This window comes from Trematomus bernacchii, unplaced genomic scaffold (genome assembly GCF_902827165.1).
Source record: "Trematomus bernacchii unplaced genomic scaffold, fTreBer1.1, whole genome shotgun sequence".
NCBI lineage: Eukaryota > Metazoa > Chordata > Actinopteri > Perciformes > Nototheniidae > Trematomus > Trematomus bernacchii.
Window position 1 is genome coordinate 2,700,750 of NW_022987899.1, and position 18,145 is coordinate 2,718,894.

At 39.4% G+C, this 18,145-nt stretch overlaps 1 protein-coding gene across 2 annotated transcripts in view; it reads left to right on the forward strand.

Annotated features, from left to right (window-relative positions):
* Positions 1-18,145, forward strand: part of si (sucrase-isomaltase (alpha-glucosidase)) — a 90,640-nt gene that overhangs the window by 7,670 nt on the left and 64,825 nt on the right. Inside the window, exons 1-12 of one of the 2 annotated variants that reach the window (XM_034114562.1) lie at positions 1,229-1,336; positions 2,655-2,778; positions 3,346-3,431; positions 5,591-5,711; positions 7,463-7,572; positions 7,871-8,022; positions 11,616-11,787; positions 12,681-12,780; positions 13,288-13,400; positions 13,524-13,649; positions 16,195-16,326; positions 17,339-17,458. In XM_034114562.1, the coding sequence (XP_033970453.1) occupies positions 2,655-2,778; positions 3,346-3,431; positions 5,591-5,711; positions 7,463-7,572; positions 7,871-8,022; positions 11,616-11,787; positions 12,681-12,780; positions 13,288-13,400; positions 13,524-13,649; positions 16,195-16,326; positions 17,339-17,458 (1,356 nt within the window). In that variant the 5' untranslated portion in view covers positions 1,229-1,336. Of the gene's footprint in view, positions 1-1,228; positions 1,337-2,654; positions 2,779-3,345; positions 3,432-5,590; positions 5,712-7,462; positions 7,573-7,870; positions 8,023-11,615; positions 11,788-12,680; positions 12,781-13,287; positions 13,401-13,523; positions 13,650-16,194; positions 16,327-17,338; positions 17,459-18,145 lie in introns of those variants that run through there. The other variant, XM_034114563.1, reaches the window with a different exon arrangement.

Below are 18,145 nucleotides of genomic sequence, written 5' to 3' on the forward strand. Positions count from 1 at the left end.
CTGTCTTCACCCCAGAAAACCTGGGAGGCATTGTTACAAGACAAAGATGGTGTAAAAATGCCAGAAGAAGAATAACCTATGCACTTTGCAGTTAAGTAGCGTAAGCTAACACCTGTCCATAATAAAAACTCATGAATGAGAATTTATGAACAAGTGGGACAAAGGTTTAACCACCTCTTACTCGCGCCGCTCCTTCACCCATAGAGATCAGTCAGTGGTTGAACTGATTGGGAATCAGAGAAATGCTAAGGAAGTCTGATACTCCTTGTGTTTGATCTGATGTTCAGTTTGCTGCAGCCAGTTTTTTCTTGTTACTTTAATGGGAAAGAACAATCACTAACTTAGTATGTCAATGTTAGAGCAAATAGACATTGGATGTATTCATAAAATCAGACGGTAAATGTATATTCCCATAAACTGCTTACTGAAAGTTGGAAGGAGTAATTATGTGTCCATATTGGGGAGATGAAGGCATTTACACGTTTGCAACATCTGTCCAGAATGCCTCTCAACATCATTTAGCATAAGAAGCCCATTTGATGAACATGTAAGGTTACCATGCCTGATGCCTGCCTCATATTACTATACAGACATGGGGAAACCAGTATCATACATACAACATAATGGCCAGGCTCACATAGGATTGAATGGCAATATATTATACATAATATTGTAAAGGTATTATAATGTTTTTAATTCTAATGTTTCTAAAGCTTGTTTCTACTGCAAACACTGACATAAATACTGCCGTGTGTGTGTGTGTGTGTGTGTGTGTGTGTGTGTGTGTGTGTGTGTGTGTGTGTGTGTGTGTGTGTGTGTGTGTGTGTGTGTGTGTGTGTGAATGAGTGATATGTTAACTTCGGGGTGAAGATAACTTTAGCTGAGTCACAGGTTACATACAAAAATGATATTAATATAATAAATGTACTCTAATCTTTCGGTGAATAATAATCTCCTGCCCACACACACGCTCACTTATACACTCATCAAACATGATAGCCAGATTGTAACAAGCTGATATGGGGATTTTAGGATTCTGTTTTTTTTTTTGTTTCACTCTACAGTGTTATCTGACATTTTATGGCTTTAGGGTGTGCATGATCAGACTGTAAAACACGCTCACACACGCACACACACACACACACACACACACACACACACACACACACACACACACACACACACACACACACACACACACACACACACACACACACACACACACACACACACACACTGAAGGAGTAGTGAGCCCAGCAATACTTACTGTGGTACAAAAGGTGCTATCCCACTTGAACTCAGAAGCACTTTGCCCTGATCATTGGTGAGAGCCAAGGTAAGACTGCAGCTGCAAACAATCTACCTGTTGAAATTAGAATAAAACCAATTCGAGTTTTAGGATTTGTTAACGTTAGACGATGATTGTGATGCTGATGGGATTCTGTTGTAATAGCTTTAAAGTTAACGCATCACTGTTATGAAAAGATAACATCTATTGTATTCAGACAAAGAGCCTGGACCTAGACTTTCCTTCAGCTTGCAGAGATGTCTGTATTATGCAGCTCTCTCTGCATAACTGTTGACGGATTGTGACCAAGTTTGTTAATGATAATGTTGGTTAAGTATAGTGCTTTGTTACCAGAGTAAATAACCCACTGTTAATTGCAGTGTAGCCCTGAGGAACAGATGTCTAAAGAAGGGCTTTGAATACTGCTGCGTAGACAGATTTCTTTATTCAGAAGTCCCCTGCACTGATCCACGTCTCCTTATGCCGGTGTTGAATATAATTACAGGCGACAAACCTCCTCTTGGGCTGACATTAACTTTTAGAGAGATATGTCTCTATGTATCTAAATGCGTTAAGCTAAAGTTCAAATGAACTATCAGATCATTTTAAATCACCTGCACTGCTGGGAACGTCAACAGTTCAGCCGAAAAAGGGCCTGTGTGTTCTTAAAGTGTGTGTGCAAGTGCCCATATCAGAATCTCTGTGTGTCTGGAGAAGTAAAACGATATGCCGTTATGGGTGGAAGCTATTTTTAGGCGCCCAGTGTACTCTAATGGAGAAAGAGAGAGGCCAAAAAGGTTTGTGAATGTGTTTGCTCAGTGTTACATTTGCAGGTGATTCTGCTTCTTTATGGTGTGCAGGGGGGCATGCACACGTTTGACTCTCCATCTCTCTTTGCCCTCGCCTGCTCTTCACAGCACATTTACCAGGATGGCTATAAGCCTCTCCTTCACCCAAATAGACACACACATGAAGACATTCACCTTGTTTTTGTCTCCAAGAGTACATTGGAGCAGAGCCTAATTGCTTGAGTGATATGAGTGGTGCCTTTGCAAAGACTGGCCTGGCCTGGTAGTTCTGTACGACACTCTGTTTCTCTTTGTGAAAAGTCCTGTTATTTTTCTTGTTTTTTTACTGCAGAAATACTTCTCTGAGTCCAAGGTCAATGCAAGAAAAATATCTCTGTTTACTATAGTTTGGTGCATGTGTGTATGCATGTGTATCTAGCCAATGGGTCTAATTAAGCAGGGACGTTTTCTGAGACCTTTGAGACCTTGCCTTAAGTAAACTGGGAGTCATTATTGGGTGTTAATGATGTTGGCCTTTGTAATCACTCTCCCTGTATGTGTGTGTTTATGTGTGTCAGATGGGGAAAAGGCACTTCTCTGGATTGGAGGTGACATTAATGGTCATGTTTTCACTGATGTTGGTGGTAGCCATCGCTCTCATAGTTCTGTTCGTCACCGGAGAAGGTGGAGTCGTTAAAGATGGTAAGTGAACACGCAAACAAATACGTAAAGGACACAACTTAAACACAACCAAAGAAAAAAGTTGGAAGTAAACCTTCACTAAGCTTGGCCAATTTTTCAGAAATTGCTAAAGAGGCCCTCTTAGGCTTTTTGGGGTTTAACGTTTTCTGTAGAGTGTTAGACAGGGTTTTGTGCATGTAAATGGTGTGCAAATAACCAATAAGAGCAGACTGGGCTCTGGTTTGAGACAGAGGGTGAAAAGATTTGCTGCAGCACAGGCAGTATGAGAAAAATAAAGAACTTTTCGACAAAGTAGAGGCACAACATACAAATATGAACCTGAAAATTAGCATTATATGTCTGACTGCCCTTATTGGCAAAACAACATTATTTGTCAGGGACCTTTAGCATATTTTTTACATTTATATTCACCTTTTTTATGGTCAGGTAACCATCATTGAAAAATTGAATATAACTACATAAGTATAAATCTTAAATTAGTATACAATCTACTCACTAGTGTATTATGGTAAGATTGGGCATTCACTCTAATTTTCTGTTTTAAGTAAACATTTCCTCTGTTGGCAGAATCTACTGAAGTATTCGTTCCTCAGTGTCCTAACATTCCTCTGGCTGAGAGAGTAGACTGCTTCCCTGACGCTGGAGCCTCCAAGGTATGAGTCACTATTTTTTCAAAGTAATGTTTATCGAGGTTTTTGCAGGACCTGTAAACAGATTAAAGTGGTGCAGGAATGAGTCCTATTCCAGGAAATAAGTTAGCATTAGCATCTCTCGTCTCAAAGGCTGTTTTTTGTATGTGTTTTTGGATCAATGCCTGAAATAAGATCTGAGGTTAACACAAGCTAATGAGAATTTCAGGTTTTGTTATTGGACATAAAATAAGTCAATTTATAAAACGGACAAGTCAAATCAAGCAATCTGATTGGTTCTTAGCCGTGATATAATGAGCGTATATCACAGGTAGAATTGTAGTTACTTTTCACAACAAGTCAGTATCCCTCCGCGTCTGAGAAAAGCTACAACCGTTACAACTGTTACATTACGTCCGTTACGAAACTAACTAACTAACAAAGCTTAAGATGGAAACATGTAAGGGATAATGTGCAGCAAGGACTTATTGACCGTTGTTAAGGACGCTCACATCTGCAGAAAGAAGTTCGGTCGATTTAACTGTATACAGTTTGGCTTTTCAAACTGGGACAAGAAAACAGCAGAGAAGTAACGGGGCAGAAACCCTCCTTTTTACACAACGGTCCAGACATAGACATCAAACGGCAAAACATATTCAGTGTGCAGTTCCTTTGGCATTAGGGCAGGGATATCTAGATACTTTCCAAGGTTTGACATCATGAATTGTGCTACATTTAAAGCAAGCAACGATGTTTTCAAATCTGTAATCAAAAAGCTCCGCAAAAACGCTATCGAAGCAGTTCCTGCCGTTGCTACGTAGTTCAAACAATAACAACGGACTATTTTTGATCGCCTGTCGGGTGTTCTTTTACCCATAATGACCGCCTCGCTGCACATTATCCCTTACTTAACTTCGACCTCCGGGGAGGCCTTACTATGGAGGAGTGGATTGAGCAGTGCCTATCTCCAGAAAAGAAAAGCACCTAAACGACGACATGCAGAGCTACGTGAAGAGCAGGTAGACCAACTGGAGAAGTACCACCATTCAAAAGCTTTCTGATGCGGGTCTTGAAACAAAGCAGAGAAATGATGACCGTTAGTGGCCACAGGTGCGAAAGCTCTCTCCAAGTTAAGGGGGATGTCGAACCACGCCCCTTAACTGTGATATAATGGCCATATACCACGGCTTGTCGTGAGCTATTGCTTAAATATACCCCACCAGTAAATGTATGAAGCTTTTACATGTTTTAAAACAGTGGTTGCTAAAAAGTGACTAAACCAGACTACTAAAGATCTTCAATCGAACATTAGTAGCCTTTATCTTTTTGGCGGTGACATAGAGTCATGTGACCAAGATTTTGTGTGGTTTTATATAAGAGCAATGCTACGTCACTACCTGGCGAAATGAGGGCATGCCCACTTTCAGGTGAAAACAAAACATTGTTTAAAGGGGACCTATCATGCAAAATGCACTTTTGTACGTCTTTTATACATGAATATGTGTCCCCGGTGTTCCAGGGAACTCACCAAGTGTCAGAAAACACAACCCTCTCTATTTTCCTCCATACCCAAATCTCTAAAAAAGGGGCTGCAACGGATCTGATAAAAACTGATCCAGATTTGAACACTGTCCTGACGTCAGGACGGTGGCGCTACGGCTATTGGGCCAACTCCACCAATCAGGAGGAGACAGCCACGGCCATTGCCGTTCGAAAGCGCTGGAGACGCTGTAGTACATATGCCAGGCCAGTAGATGGTGCTGTTCTCACTGAATCTGCCCTTGCAAATCCAAAAAATTTCAAATTGAGCAAAATGAGGCATGGCTAAAATGCATGATCTGTTTGGTATTTTGAAAAAAAAAAAGTATGAATATGCCTTATATAGGTATGGTCCTACACTATATTATTCAAATATAGCATGATAGGTCCACTTTAATAGAAACAACTGCATCACTCTACAGATAGGAGATTCCATAATAAACATTTATATTACAACTAAATTATTATTCACAATTTAAATAGCTGCCTGTTGATGCTTTTTGCTACCCTGGTTTTAATGATTATTAGAAACAGCGGTGATGATGATGATGATGACAACGATGTTTATAGTAGCAGTAATGACAATAATAAAGGCCATGCTGGTGATGATAATGATAACAACATCAACCTCCCTGCTGGAACAGCTGCGTTGTGAGGAGCGAGGATGTTGCTGGGGCCCCCTGGACGAGAGGAACGTCCCCTGGTGTTTCTTCTCAACCAACCATGGATACACAGTGGAATCCATGGAGCAGCCCAATCCTCACGGTAACGTTTTATTTCCACTCTTTCTACCCTCGTCTACCACTCACACGCTCTTTGAGTGATGGAAATATTTCGTTTTTTTCATACAGCTTATTTTCTAATTCCAACCGATCCACATTCTTTCAATCTGTCCGTCTGTCCGTGTTTTAAAAAAAAAAAAATTAACTCACTCTGCCTAAGGCATGCTTCTCTGTGAAATATAACACGGATGGCATATCAGAAAACATGATTGACTTTGCAGCATGCAGGTTTTTCTATTTTCTGCTTGATTTCACTGCCTTATGTGATCTCAGTTATTATGTAAGAGCAAGCAAAATTGGACCTTCACATCAACTCTAAATTGCACTATATTCAAGCACATTGTTTGAATAGCATAAGAACAATACACGTACAATGTTTGTATGTAAATAGCGACATTGAAATAGTTAAGCATAATTTATCTTGCCCTCTCTGTTATAGCCTTAATTTGACTCAACAGGGACTTTAACCATCACAGACAAATGAAAGCCCTCCCTATATTAGTTAAACTCTCTTCAGACACTTTTACATGCATTTTGCTTTGGTATTGCTCAAGGCCACTATGCAAATTACCCACATTTACCTCCGAGGCAGCTGTGGACTCTGTAAGCGTATTGCACAAGTTGAACATTCGGGTAAATAAATAACCTGGGAATACATCTGCGTTCCAAAGCATTCCCATCCCAGTGATGAATCGTATGTGTAGTGCTCAAACTGATGCAGTTTGCTTTATTGTTGCAGTTCACTTATCATTGTAATGAATAAGTATTTGTCATGTTACGATTAAATGTTGTAATTTTTTATTTCAATGCACTTAGGTTGTCTGGGTAACTAATGCAGCGGGGTGCACAGCTCATCCAACATTTACTCTCTAGAGCTTCTAGATATCAGTGGAGCACATTGTGATCGTTTCACACACCACTCACTTTTCATCTTTAATAGGAAATAGACTATTTCGAACATGGGTACTCCATTATTAAATGAATAGTTGAAGAGGATTTCGGCAGTCATCGAGCAGGTTATAACCCGCAATAAAACCACCATTTCTCCTGGGTTTTACCTCTGAGGTGTTTGTATTCTAACCAAATATAAACATATTAATAGAGTGGTGGAGTGATGATATATCTTTACAGGCTGATCCAGAAGTTAGCATAGCAAGGGCTCCGTCGACTAACTATGGGATTTCTCTATTGGATTTTGGAATGATGAAAAAATTACATTTATGATACTTTCACGTTTTGTTCCCTAGAATAATATCACAAATGAATGCAATCACTACAATTAAATACCTTACCTAATGGTTAAAATGAGCTACATGACAGTTGCATGTCTGCACCGCTAAGATAATGGCGGCTAATGTTCGGCGTGATGACGTTTAATATATAGCCACTTGTTAGCAATCACAGTTTTTATGACACGTAGAAGCTTCAGATATCCACCAGTGGGGTATTTCCTGACATATTTAATGTGGTTGAACAAAACGAAAACATTTATTTATTTTCCAAGCTTATTCATCAAAAGTGAATAATATCACTTCCCTAAAACGCCAAAACCAGGATTTAAACCCCCAAAATAAGGAAAATATCACAATGCTTCAAGCTACAATACTTACTAAAGTCGTTTTTATTGACTCTTTGAAAATAAAAAAGATTATGCTGGTGATTGAGAAGTTAAAGGTGATATATCGTGAAAATTCATTAAAGCTTTTACCCTCCTTTTTGATTCTTATTTTGCAGTAATGAATGCCCGTCTGAAGAGAATGGCCTCTCCTTCTTTGTTTGGGGCTGATATAGCAGAGCTGTCTTTCCACGCAGAGATGCAGACAAACAACCGACTCCATTTTAAGGTACGCACTGACAAACACCATCTACGTTACACACCTTCTTTCTCGCACCCAAATTAACATTCACTTACATCCACACACTCGTACACATTCAGACAACAACAGAGGAAGTTGTCAGATAAATCTAGTCCAGTCAAATCAAGTTCAAAAGTATTTTTATCAAAGCACGTTTAACACGACTGCTGAGGAACTAAAAGAGGACACAAACAGTGATGTACGCAGCAAAGAAGGAACATGACCGTGATGTACGAGGCCACGCTCACTTTGCCTGTACGCGTGTGTCTCTCCTCTCTCTGCTCAGATCTCTGATGCCCACAAGCAGAGGTTTGAAGTCCCTCATGAGCACATCAGCAGCCTCAACAGCGACCCCTCCAGCCCCATCAGCAACACCCTGTCGATGACGACCGCACCCTTTGGCCTTGTTGTGCACAGGAAGGAGACCAAAAAAGTCCTGTGAGTGCTTACAATGAGTGTGTGTTTTATTGTGCATTTGTGTTGGACAGGGACAGAAAACCACAATATCACATTGTTTGTCAATTCAAGATTCAAGGCTTTTATTGTCATTCGTACATAGCTACAGTGTATGTGTCAATGAAAATCTTAGGTCACAGGCTCCTCCGATGGTGCAACACAATAAAACAGATACAATAGTTAAAATAGTGCAAGTAATACAAATAAAATAGAATAGAAATAGTGCAAGGAGAGTCTATATACTAGTAATTGGAATATGATATATTAGACAGCATTCAACATAATGTCATTATGTGCATTCAGAGCACGTACGTGTTTTTTTGACTTTTGATAAGTCATAATATAATATATATATACTTTTTGTAAGGTTTATACAGTTTGCACCTAGAGAAAGAGAGGAAGGTAGACACATCAGTGTAGCAAGCCATATGCAGTTACTATTACAGAGGCCCTATTATGCTTTGTGGGTTTTCCCTTTCTTGTAGTGTGTAGGTTTGTGTGCATGTAAATGGTCTGCAAAAGCTAAAATCCCAAAGTTACATCCAGAGGAAGGTTCTCTCCTACACACTAGAAGCACAAAATACACGTTTGAACCTGAAAATTAGCATATTATGTTAACATCTTCAAACTCTGGATATGCATAGAAAATATATTTAAAAGATGTTAAAGATGACAGTGAGAGCTCAGTCAATGCGTCTCCTCACAAGTAGTTGTTATTAGAAGAAAAAAAAATGCCCACACTCTCGTCAGACGGTTCAAAGAGCAGAATACTTATGAGTATCATAACTCTGTGTACACACACTCACACCATGTATCAGTGAAACTTGGTATCTGCAAATATGATATCCTAATAAACTCAAATATAATGATGTCTGGCATCAAAAGTATGTTTATAAACCTTGTTAATATTCTACTTTGTAACATTTTTAGAGGCCATGCTCAGGTCATTATCGAACAGTTATAAAAACATTAACAGGTTTATGCAATATTGCTCAGTAACGATAAGAACAGCTAATGCGGAAAGAGCACACTTACATCAAAGTGGGCATGCATAAGTTAACACAATTCAGACTTACAGGTTTTTAAAAATGTTTTAAATGAAGTAAAATCCTTAAAAAAAAGACATTCCCTTTGTCTGACCTATCCCCTGAATGCACAAGAAAATAAACAGATGTGTAATGATTCACACAACGTATGGCGCTGTAAACACAGGACGTTAGAGTAATTAACTATTTAATAGCGGATAATCTTCAATGCAATCTCAGTGCCTCTGGTTGAAGGTCATGTGCAGTGTTGAGAAAGATAATGCTGCTTTATTCCTCAGTAAGTGAGGCGAGCTAACGTTCGAGATTTAACAACATTTTACAAAGGAAACATATTATTTTATTGTTAAAACCCCAGATATTTACCTCTAAAAACATCATGAAAATAGATGGGAAGAGTATTGTCACCCCTAAATGTTGGATCATATCAGAACAAAGTGTAACTCTCAATTAAAACATGTAACCCTCCTATTGTCTTAGTTTCCCCCCCCTTACTTTGGTGTTCGCAGTCAAATTTGACCGGTCCTGTTTTAACTGCTATTACATTAACACAAAAACCATTAATCATCACCAAATTTCATTTAACACCATTTCAAACTGTAAATATTGTATCAGACTACTGGTATACATGAAAAACTGCAGTAAATATACAAAGAACAGACACTGAACATGTATTGCGTGTGCCAGGTGTGATCCATGTGGGGGGATGGGCACATAAGAGCGGGACATGTGTCAAATTGTTCTGTGTGTGTTTGTGTGTGTTTGTGTGTGCCAGGTGTGATTCACATGGGGGGATTGGGCACATAAGGGGGGGAAACACATCTAGAGTATGTGTGTGTGGGTGCGTGTGGGTGTTTGTGTGTGTGTTTTATCTGATCAGGATGGTTACTAATTCCTTTTCTTTATGGCGGTCATTTTTGACCGGGAACAACATGGGTGTTACAAAGTTGACTAAATCATCCAAAATTCAATGAAAGTGGTGATCACTAATTGTATATGTTCAAAAGTCTACTGTGAAGGATATCATAAAGCCTTAATGCAATCGAATGTAAAACAAAAAAGTTATGATTGATGAAAGTAGTAAATCGGTCAGATTTGACCTGAAGACAACAGGAGGGTTAAAAGAGAAGATTTGACTTCCGCCTTCATAAATGTATTTTATGTTATCTAGATTAAAGATATATATATGTCATTTGAGGGAATTTTGTAATAAGCCATAAATACAATCAGCAACTGTGATAAACACCGATAGTGTATAAAGGTAATAACCTCTGCATCACATCCTGGCAAATGAAATGTGTTTCAGTTACAAGCCCCATTTTTCCATAAAGTGACATGTTGTATACAGCATCAACAACAACAATGGTTTAATGCCGTTTGAAGTGTGTGTACACAGCTCTGAGGGGTAATTGATCACTGCGATGTCACACAGGGCTGAACACATTTGTGGGATATGAACATAATTTCTAGTGTGTGAAACAAACATATAACATGGCAAGGTGTTACATTATGATGGGGGAAATAATGCATGACAATAAGATGTGGCTCGTAAACGACTGCAGGGGATTTCTGACATTATTGCAACAAATGAAAAACGAAGAATCAATGTTAATCTAATCATTTATTTAATCAATTCTATAAGGTGAGTGTCGAGAGACCGTAAGAGAGAATCAAGACTTTGAATCAAATATTCTACAGCTCTGCTCGTTTTGTATTTTTTAACACTAGGGCACTTATTGTGTTTTAACTTCGGAATAAAATGTACTATGAACATAGTTTGCAGTATTATCTTTTCATACTTACATACTCATATATTTATTTTGTGTTTCTCCTGGGACTTTAATGTTGAAAAAGGTCTTTATTGTTCTCATACTGCCTGAAACCAGAGCCCAGTCTGCTCTGATTGGTTAGCTGGCCTTCTCTGTTGTGATTGGTCAACTGCTTAGAGATGTCCCACCCCTTAGCCTATCACTTAAAATGAGTGCTAGCCAATAGAAGCGCGAGTGTTATATAGTGATGTCATTATTTTACGGAAGTAAACAACGGAGTAAATGTGTAAACATTTGAAAATTGGCATCATTCCCTTTTCAACTCAAAAACTATCATCATTACTTTTTTTATGTTGGTCTATTTGGATGTTTTCCGTGTTGTCATGACTATTCTTTTGAAGGGTATTTTGACTGCATTTACAAACTTTACTTGTTTATTTTGTCTCTACCTTGTTATAGCAGCTGTAGAGAGAAAGCTCTGTATTGCTATTGTATCTAGTGTATGTCTTGTTTTGAAGGCAGGAGAAAGCTACCCAGAGGGCTAATTAGAGTTTGATGGGATGTTCTGTCCTCGCCTTACTTTTTTCTTTCTACAACTCAACTCCTCCACATGTCTAGTTCCCAATCCCTCTTCTCACTGTATCTCACTTTCTTTCTTATTTCGTCCCTCACATTTTCTTTCTCACCTGCTCTCTCCGTCTCTTTTTGCCACATCTTCTCACTTCCCAGTGGTGACCCGTTGTCTCCTGTTCTTTTCTTTCAGGTTTGACACTACAATGGCTCCACTGGTGTTTGCGGATCAGTACTTACAGATCTCTGCTAAACTTCCATCCCATAATATCTATGGCCTGGGAGAGCATGTGCATAAACAGTTTCGCCATGACACAAACTGGAAAACCTGGCCCATCTTCACCAGAGACGCTTTCCCTAATGGGGTGAGGAGTGCACACACACACACACCTTATTATATCATGTATATTTTATACCAGTAGCTTAGAAAAGGTTCAAAATAACAGAGCCTTCTATGTCGATAACAACATTTCGCACATTTTGCCGGCCAATTTTCACCCTAGGAGGCTGAAATCATTGGGGGTCAATTGTGTGAATGCGAAGGTGTGCTTTTGTGCCAAGTGGCAAAACTGGGGTTTGGCAGTGAGAGTGGCCAACAACTGTGTGTGTGTGTGTGTGTGTGTGTGTGTGTGTGTGTGTGTGTGTGTGTGTGTGTGTGTGTGTGTGTGTGTGTGTGTGTGTGTGTGTGTGTGTGTGTGTGTGTGTGTGTGTGTGTGTGTGTGTGTGTGTGTGTGTGTGTGTGTGTGTGTGTGTGTGTTATTTTTTTATATTACTGCTACACCGGCCTTATTGTTTACTGGGAGGCTAACAGTTGACAAGCTTACCTAGGATTTGTGTGTATGTGCATGTATGGAAGAAGATTAGGGCTGCATGTGAGGTTTATTTGGAGATCCGACCAAGTGATGTTTTTTTTAGATATTCAGAAAAGCAGTGAGATATTTGTTTTCCTTCGAATTCCGACTTTATTCACAGAATTTCAATTTGTGTCTGGGAAAAAGCCAGAATGCTGAGTCTGAATTGTTCCTTTTTGTGTCCCTAATCCTCTTCTGTGTGTCTGTATGTGAGTGTGTGTGCATGTGTTGAAGTTTCATGTGTGCATGCTCCCAACATGTGTACTCTCTTTCCCAAAGGGCTTCTAATTGAATGCATTGTAAGCTGATGAGGCAGTAATGTCCCAACATGCCACCTCAGCTTCGATACATCTCCCCTGTGCCTCACACCTCTCCCTCATCCCTCATTCTCTCTGCCTTCCCCTCAGGGAACACACAACCTCTACGGACACTATCCCTTCTTCCTCTGTCTGGAAGACGAGAGCGGAAAGTCATTTGGGGTCTTTCTCATGAACAGCAATGCTATGGGTGAAGATAAACACAAAATGCACACAAATTCATGCTACAAACGAGATGAAAACATCACACTGTTCTCAGGGTAGCAAAAGAGACAACTATGTTTTGTAAAGGCAGCAGTGTGTAAAGAGAATACGAATAATAATCATTTATTTCACAAACACTTTTCAAAATGGTTCAAGGGCACATATTATGCTTCATCCTCATAACCCAAATGGATCTACTGTTGCCTCAATCAAAAGATTGTGCTGACAAATCAAAGAGAATATTGCATGGCTCTTTTATTCCATGAAGGAGATGACTGAAAGCAATGGGAATGCCTGCTGACATGTTCCTCTTGCTCATGTCTATAGCCTCTTGATGTAAAAAGCGTTGTGTTGCTTTTGCCTCTCGTGGATTGTCTTGACTGATACACATCTTCTTGTTTCATGTCTGCACAACAATAGCTATCCCTCAGTCACTGCCGGTTCAAAATAGTTTGAAAGGGCATTTTATCATGCTTGTCCATCTTTTTTTCAGAGGTGACTTTGCAACCAGCTCCTGCTGTGACCTTCAGGACGATCGGAGGAGTCCTTGACTTCTACATCCTCTTTGGAGACACGCCAGAACAAGTGGTGCAGGAGTTTCTCGAGGTGAGGCACAATTTATTACATAAGAAGATATATATATATATAAGGTTTTCTGTTGAGCAAAAGTGGTTTGGGAGTAGCCCTGGCACAGTAATTGCAATAACAATATGTCCGCTGTTGTTTCAGCTCATTGGCAGGCCGGTCATTCCTCCCTACTGGTCCCTGGGTTTCCAGCTTTCTCGATGGAACTACGGCAGCCTGAAAGAGGTCAAAGATACAGTGGAGAGGAATCGTGCTGCGGGCATCCCATATGTAAGATCCTGAAAGTTTGCTTTTCCTTCTTTTTTAGGCCGTCTACACATATATAGGACAATCTGTATGTCTATTGCTGCTTCTGCAATCTGTGGTTTTGTAATTAGGGAGTGGAGGAACTATTAAAACTGGTAGGATTTGTATTATTCTTATAAATATTTTTAAGCATTTGAATGCATATTTGAGGTTCTTGCCATGACTGAAAACTCATTAAAGTATGCACATGTTGAGGGATGGCTGAAAATATAGTTGGACTTAAAGAATATAAATTGACAACCAATTTCAAACACCCTACCTTTATTATTTTTGCAGGAGTCATACTTCAACAAACTCTTTCTACAGATTTAGACCTATCAACTTCAAATTCAGGACAGTTTTGAGGCCTTAAGGATTCAAATGTTTAAAAATCTTAAGTTTCTATAAAATGACAATGCCTTGGCGTGGTGGCCATTTCGTCATGAAACCGCTTTTTGCCAAGCACATGTACATAGCCATATTGAGGCGACACCTTATGGCAAAAGGAATTTGATGTTAATTGATGGTGCCCTACTTTAATAAACCCCTACTCCACTTTCACAATCTATATCTCAGCTCTGTGCGGAAAATGGTATGCAATTACATTCCTGTGACATTTTGTTTGCACAGTGTTTATTGTCACAAATGAAAATGAACAATAAAAGCCTATCAGACAGGATGAAAGGTCGGGCATCAAGTTCTCCGGTCCATTCACACGATCTTTTTGTTGTAACAAAGAGAAATAGGCAATCGGTTGCTGAGAAACAGTGACAAAATCCACCCAAAGTATCAGAAGCATGAGCTCATTATGAATCAACAACAGTATTGGGAATGAAAACACATTATTGATTTAGTTTGCAGATCAAGGAATGCAAATTAGGGACAAAACAGAGGCAGGTCTTTCAATTTAACCTCAGATGTCAAATGTTGGGAGATATTTTCCAGGCTTATTTTCTTTAAAACAAAATATGCATTTCAATCACCAACTGTCTGAAGTCAAGCTGTGAAAATGCATAATACCTTCAGCAGAGGGTTTATTCAGCTCCTACCTTTGGTTTGGGGAAAGTGAAGGAAATCGATAATTCACCTTGCGCACCCCTTGTTAAAGTTGAACCACTCATGCACTTCTGTGTGGTTCCAGAGGCAAGAGCCCTAACCACTACACTATCTGTGGAGACGTGATGTGAAGGCGGAAGCAGGACTTTGTGAGACAGTCAGAGTGATAGCGATGGCCTTTAGCCTAGACGGGGTAATCCAGCTTTCTGTCAAATACTGGAGAGTCTACTGGGCTCTATAGGTTCAATCCCAGGACAACTATTTTTCAAGCATCACTGAATGTTAGCGCTGATCAAAGATCAATTGAGCAAGATCCTTTTATTATCCCATTCATCGTGATCTGAATGCTCAAACTACTCCCAACACTTCTTCCCTTCTGAGACTCTTGATAAATACCAGTTCTGGTTGACATTTTCTTGGGAAGGAGCCTGTGCTGCTTATCTTCGCCTGGGAATAACTGTAAGAAGTCCCATCTACACAGAGCGCCGCTGTTTGATGTACTTTCCCTTCCTTAATAACTAAGGTAAACTCCCAATCTGAATCTTTATACGTCCCCATAAAACACTTCAACTGTATCACAAGTCAGCAAAGACTGCGCCAATCAAGGACGCGTTTTGAACCCTTGTCTTATTCAAAGATTAAACGCAAACACATTACTAACCTATCTCAATATTTCACTCGGATAATCTCTTATCTCTCTTTCATAACCGAAGACATTAAGATGCAGCTGCTTCCTCTCCTGCTGTACTCAGGGACATATTTGATAACCATTAGATAGACCACAGAGGGCATTATCACATTCTCCCTAATATGTCTGGAGCTGATTACCATTAGAGGAAGGATCTGGCAGTGCCTTCCCGACCATCTGCTCTATCGATGTGAAGTAGATTTTGGCAGACAACAGACTGACAGGGAGCAAGCATAAGTCCCATGCACAGTAAAAAAAAAAGGATGTGCTAACACTCCCATTGTCCTCCCAAGGTTTAGTAGCACATTATCCGAGTTAGCACATCAGGTCTCTAAAATATAGCAACGGCAGGTCAGACAAGATCGAAATAAAACTTTTTTTAGCTGTGGCTTGCTTAATAGTGTGTTTGTTAGGCAGGAAATGGTAAATAATACTGTATTATGAATTCACATTAAGGATGCTGAATTTTGAGTGGATGTGTTCCAGTTATGCAGGGGAGTGGAGGCATGACTGGCTACCTTTAAATGGCATTAAGAGTCATTTTTAATTCATTAAATCAATGCAAGATGCAAATGTTATTTTAATACATGGAAGCCATGCCATCAACTTAGCATTTCCAATTAAGCTTTGAATATCTAATGACATCCAACCTATTTGAAGTAAACTCATCAAGGTATCCAAGACTAGGACACTTTTTTAATTTTTTTAATTAAATGCATATGAAATAGTTATTTTATGTCGTGTTAATGAAGCGCCCATCAATTCTTTTTCTTTCTACCCATGCAGGACGTTCAGTACACTGACATCGACTACATGGAGGATAAGAAAGATTTCACTTACGACAAAGTTAATTTCAATGAGCTGCCTCAGTTCGCCGACTACCTTCATGAGAAGGGACAGAAATACATCCTCATCCTGGTAAGAAGACACATTGATAATGTAACCTTTAAACATCCCTATACAACTACAAAACAACACCTTGAATGTCTTTGTTGTTGGGTATTATTATTCTTGTATTATTGTCGAATAGTGGCTGATGTGATGTCAGATTGGTAAACTCCAGCTGTAATGAAGCATGACAGATACTTTTTTTTCTCGCTGTCTAAAAGTAAACTCCATCTCAAATCCCTGACTCCATTAATGATCTGCTTTCACAGGGAGAGTTCAAAAACCATTTTCAATTTATGTTTTTATTGTTTCTGACATAAACCCCAGAACATTGCAACAATATGATGTGTTTCTGAACACACAGCGTTTTTATTATATTGTTTTCATCTCCCTTTTTAAAGCATATTATTTAGCTATCGTGATATATTTTAATTTGGTATACTTGCCTTCGTTACCTCAAATATCCAGGTTTGAACTAAGAGTGTATTGGTCTGTCAATTCAAATGTACATGTTCTGCATTGTTTGGATCATTGTGGTAAGAAATGTCCTTCAACTTTTTACCTGTCGAAGTTAACGCTTACTATTTTAAATACATACCCTCCAAATCAGTCCAATCCAATCGATCCAGCATTCTATAAACTTGAAAATGGACAACAAAATCAAAATCTACCCACTGGTTTAAACTGCCATTTTGGAAACTGAAAATGTCCCTAAATTGATTCAGCATCCTCAATAACCCCCAAAACAACTCCAAAATTGTCCAAATCAAGCCATTATTGAACCAATTTATTTACGGGCTATAATGCTAATTAATGCAATTCAACACAACTTCTGCTGATTGTAAAAATGACCCAACATATGCAAGTTAGCATCCGGCATTTGTAATTGCTGGGGACCCCTACTATACATTTGTTACACAAAACAATACTGGCAAGGTAGACGATAAGCAGCTTTGCGACTCACCTGTGCTTTATGAACAGTTATTTTTAATATCATTTGTATATGTGTTGTATTCTTATGAGTGCATTTCTGTGCCCCCAGGACCCCGCAGTAGCTACCAGTAAGAGGGTAGGGGGTGCTCCGTATGAGGCGTTTGACCGCGGGACTGCGCAGAAGGCCTGGATCACGGATTCAGACGGAGAAACTCCACTGTTAGGAGAGGTGAGCTGCATGTGGGTGCTAAGGAAAACTGGAGCATGCATTCAGATTAAACAATACATTTAGTGGCCAATGATGAGATACTTATCTCCACTCGAGCATTTCCTCCTCCAATGATAATGCCTTTATTAAACCAAGACTCCAACACACGTAGGCCGATTGTGTGAGTCTTAAATGGCTCGAAACAGAGATCATCAGGTTGTGCGTTAAGATGGTTCAAACTTAACGTTGCAGAGCACAGGTCAAACACAGGTGTTAAGTGTAAAATGGGTGTTGGACATTACCTAATTCAACACAAATTAGGGGGGGATTTGTAGAGTAGTACAGTCTTTTCATTAAGTCTGTAATACCGTTTGTAGGGTACATTTCTCTTTTGTGAAATAAATACTCAAGTGGATTCCAGGAACATGCCACAATGCTCAATAAATAATTGGGTAATATTACAATGTTGGGGAATTCCTCCTTAAAGTGGACCTATCATGCTATATTTAAATGATATATTGTAGGACCATACCTATATAAGGAATATTTATACGTTTCTGTTTTCAAAATACCAAACAGATCATGCATTTTAGCCATGCCTCATTTCGCTCTATGTGCTGTTTGCTGTCTACGGGTCTGATTCTGCTGACCACGCCCCCCTGCAGGACAGGGGAGACGTGCTCTGATCAGCTGCTGGGCTCTCAGAAG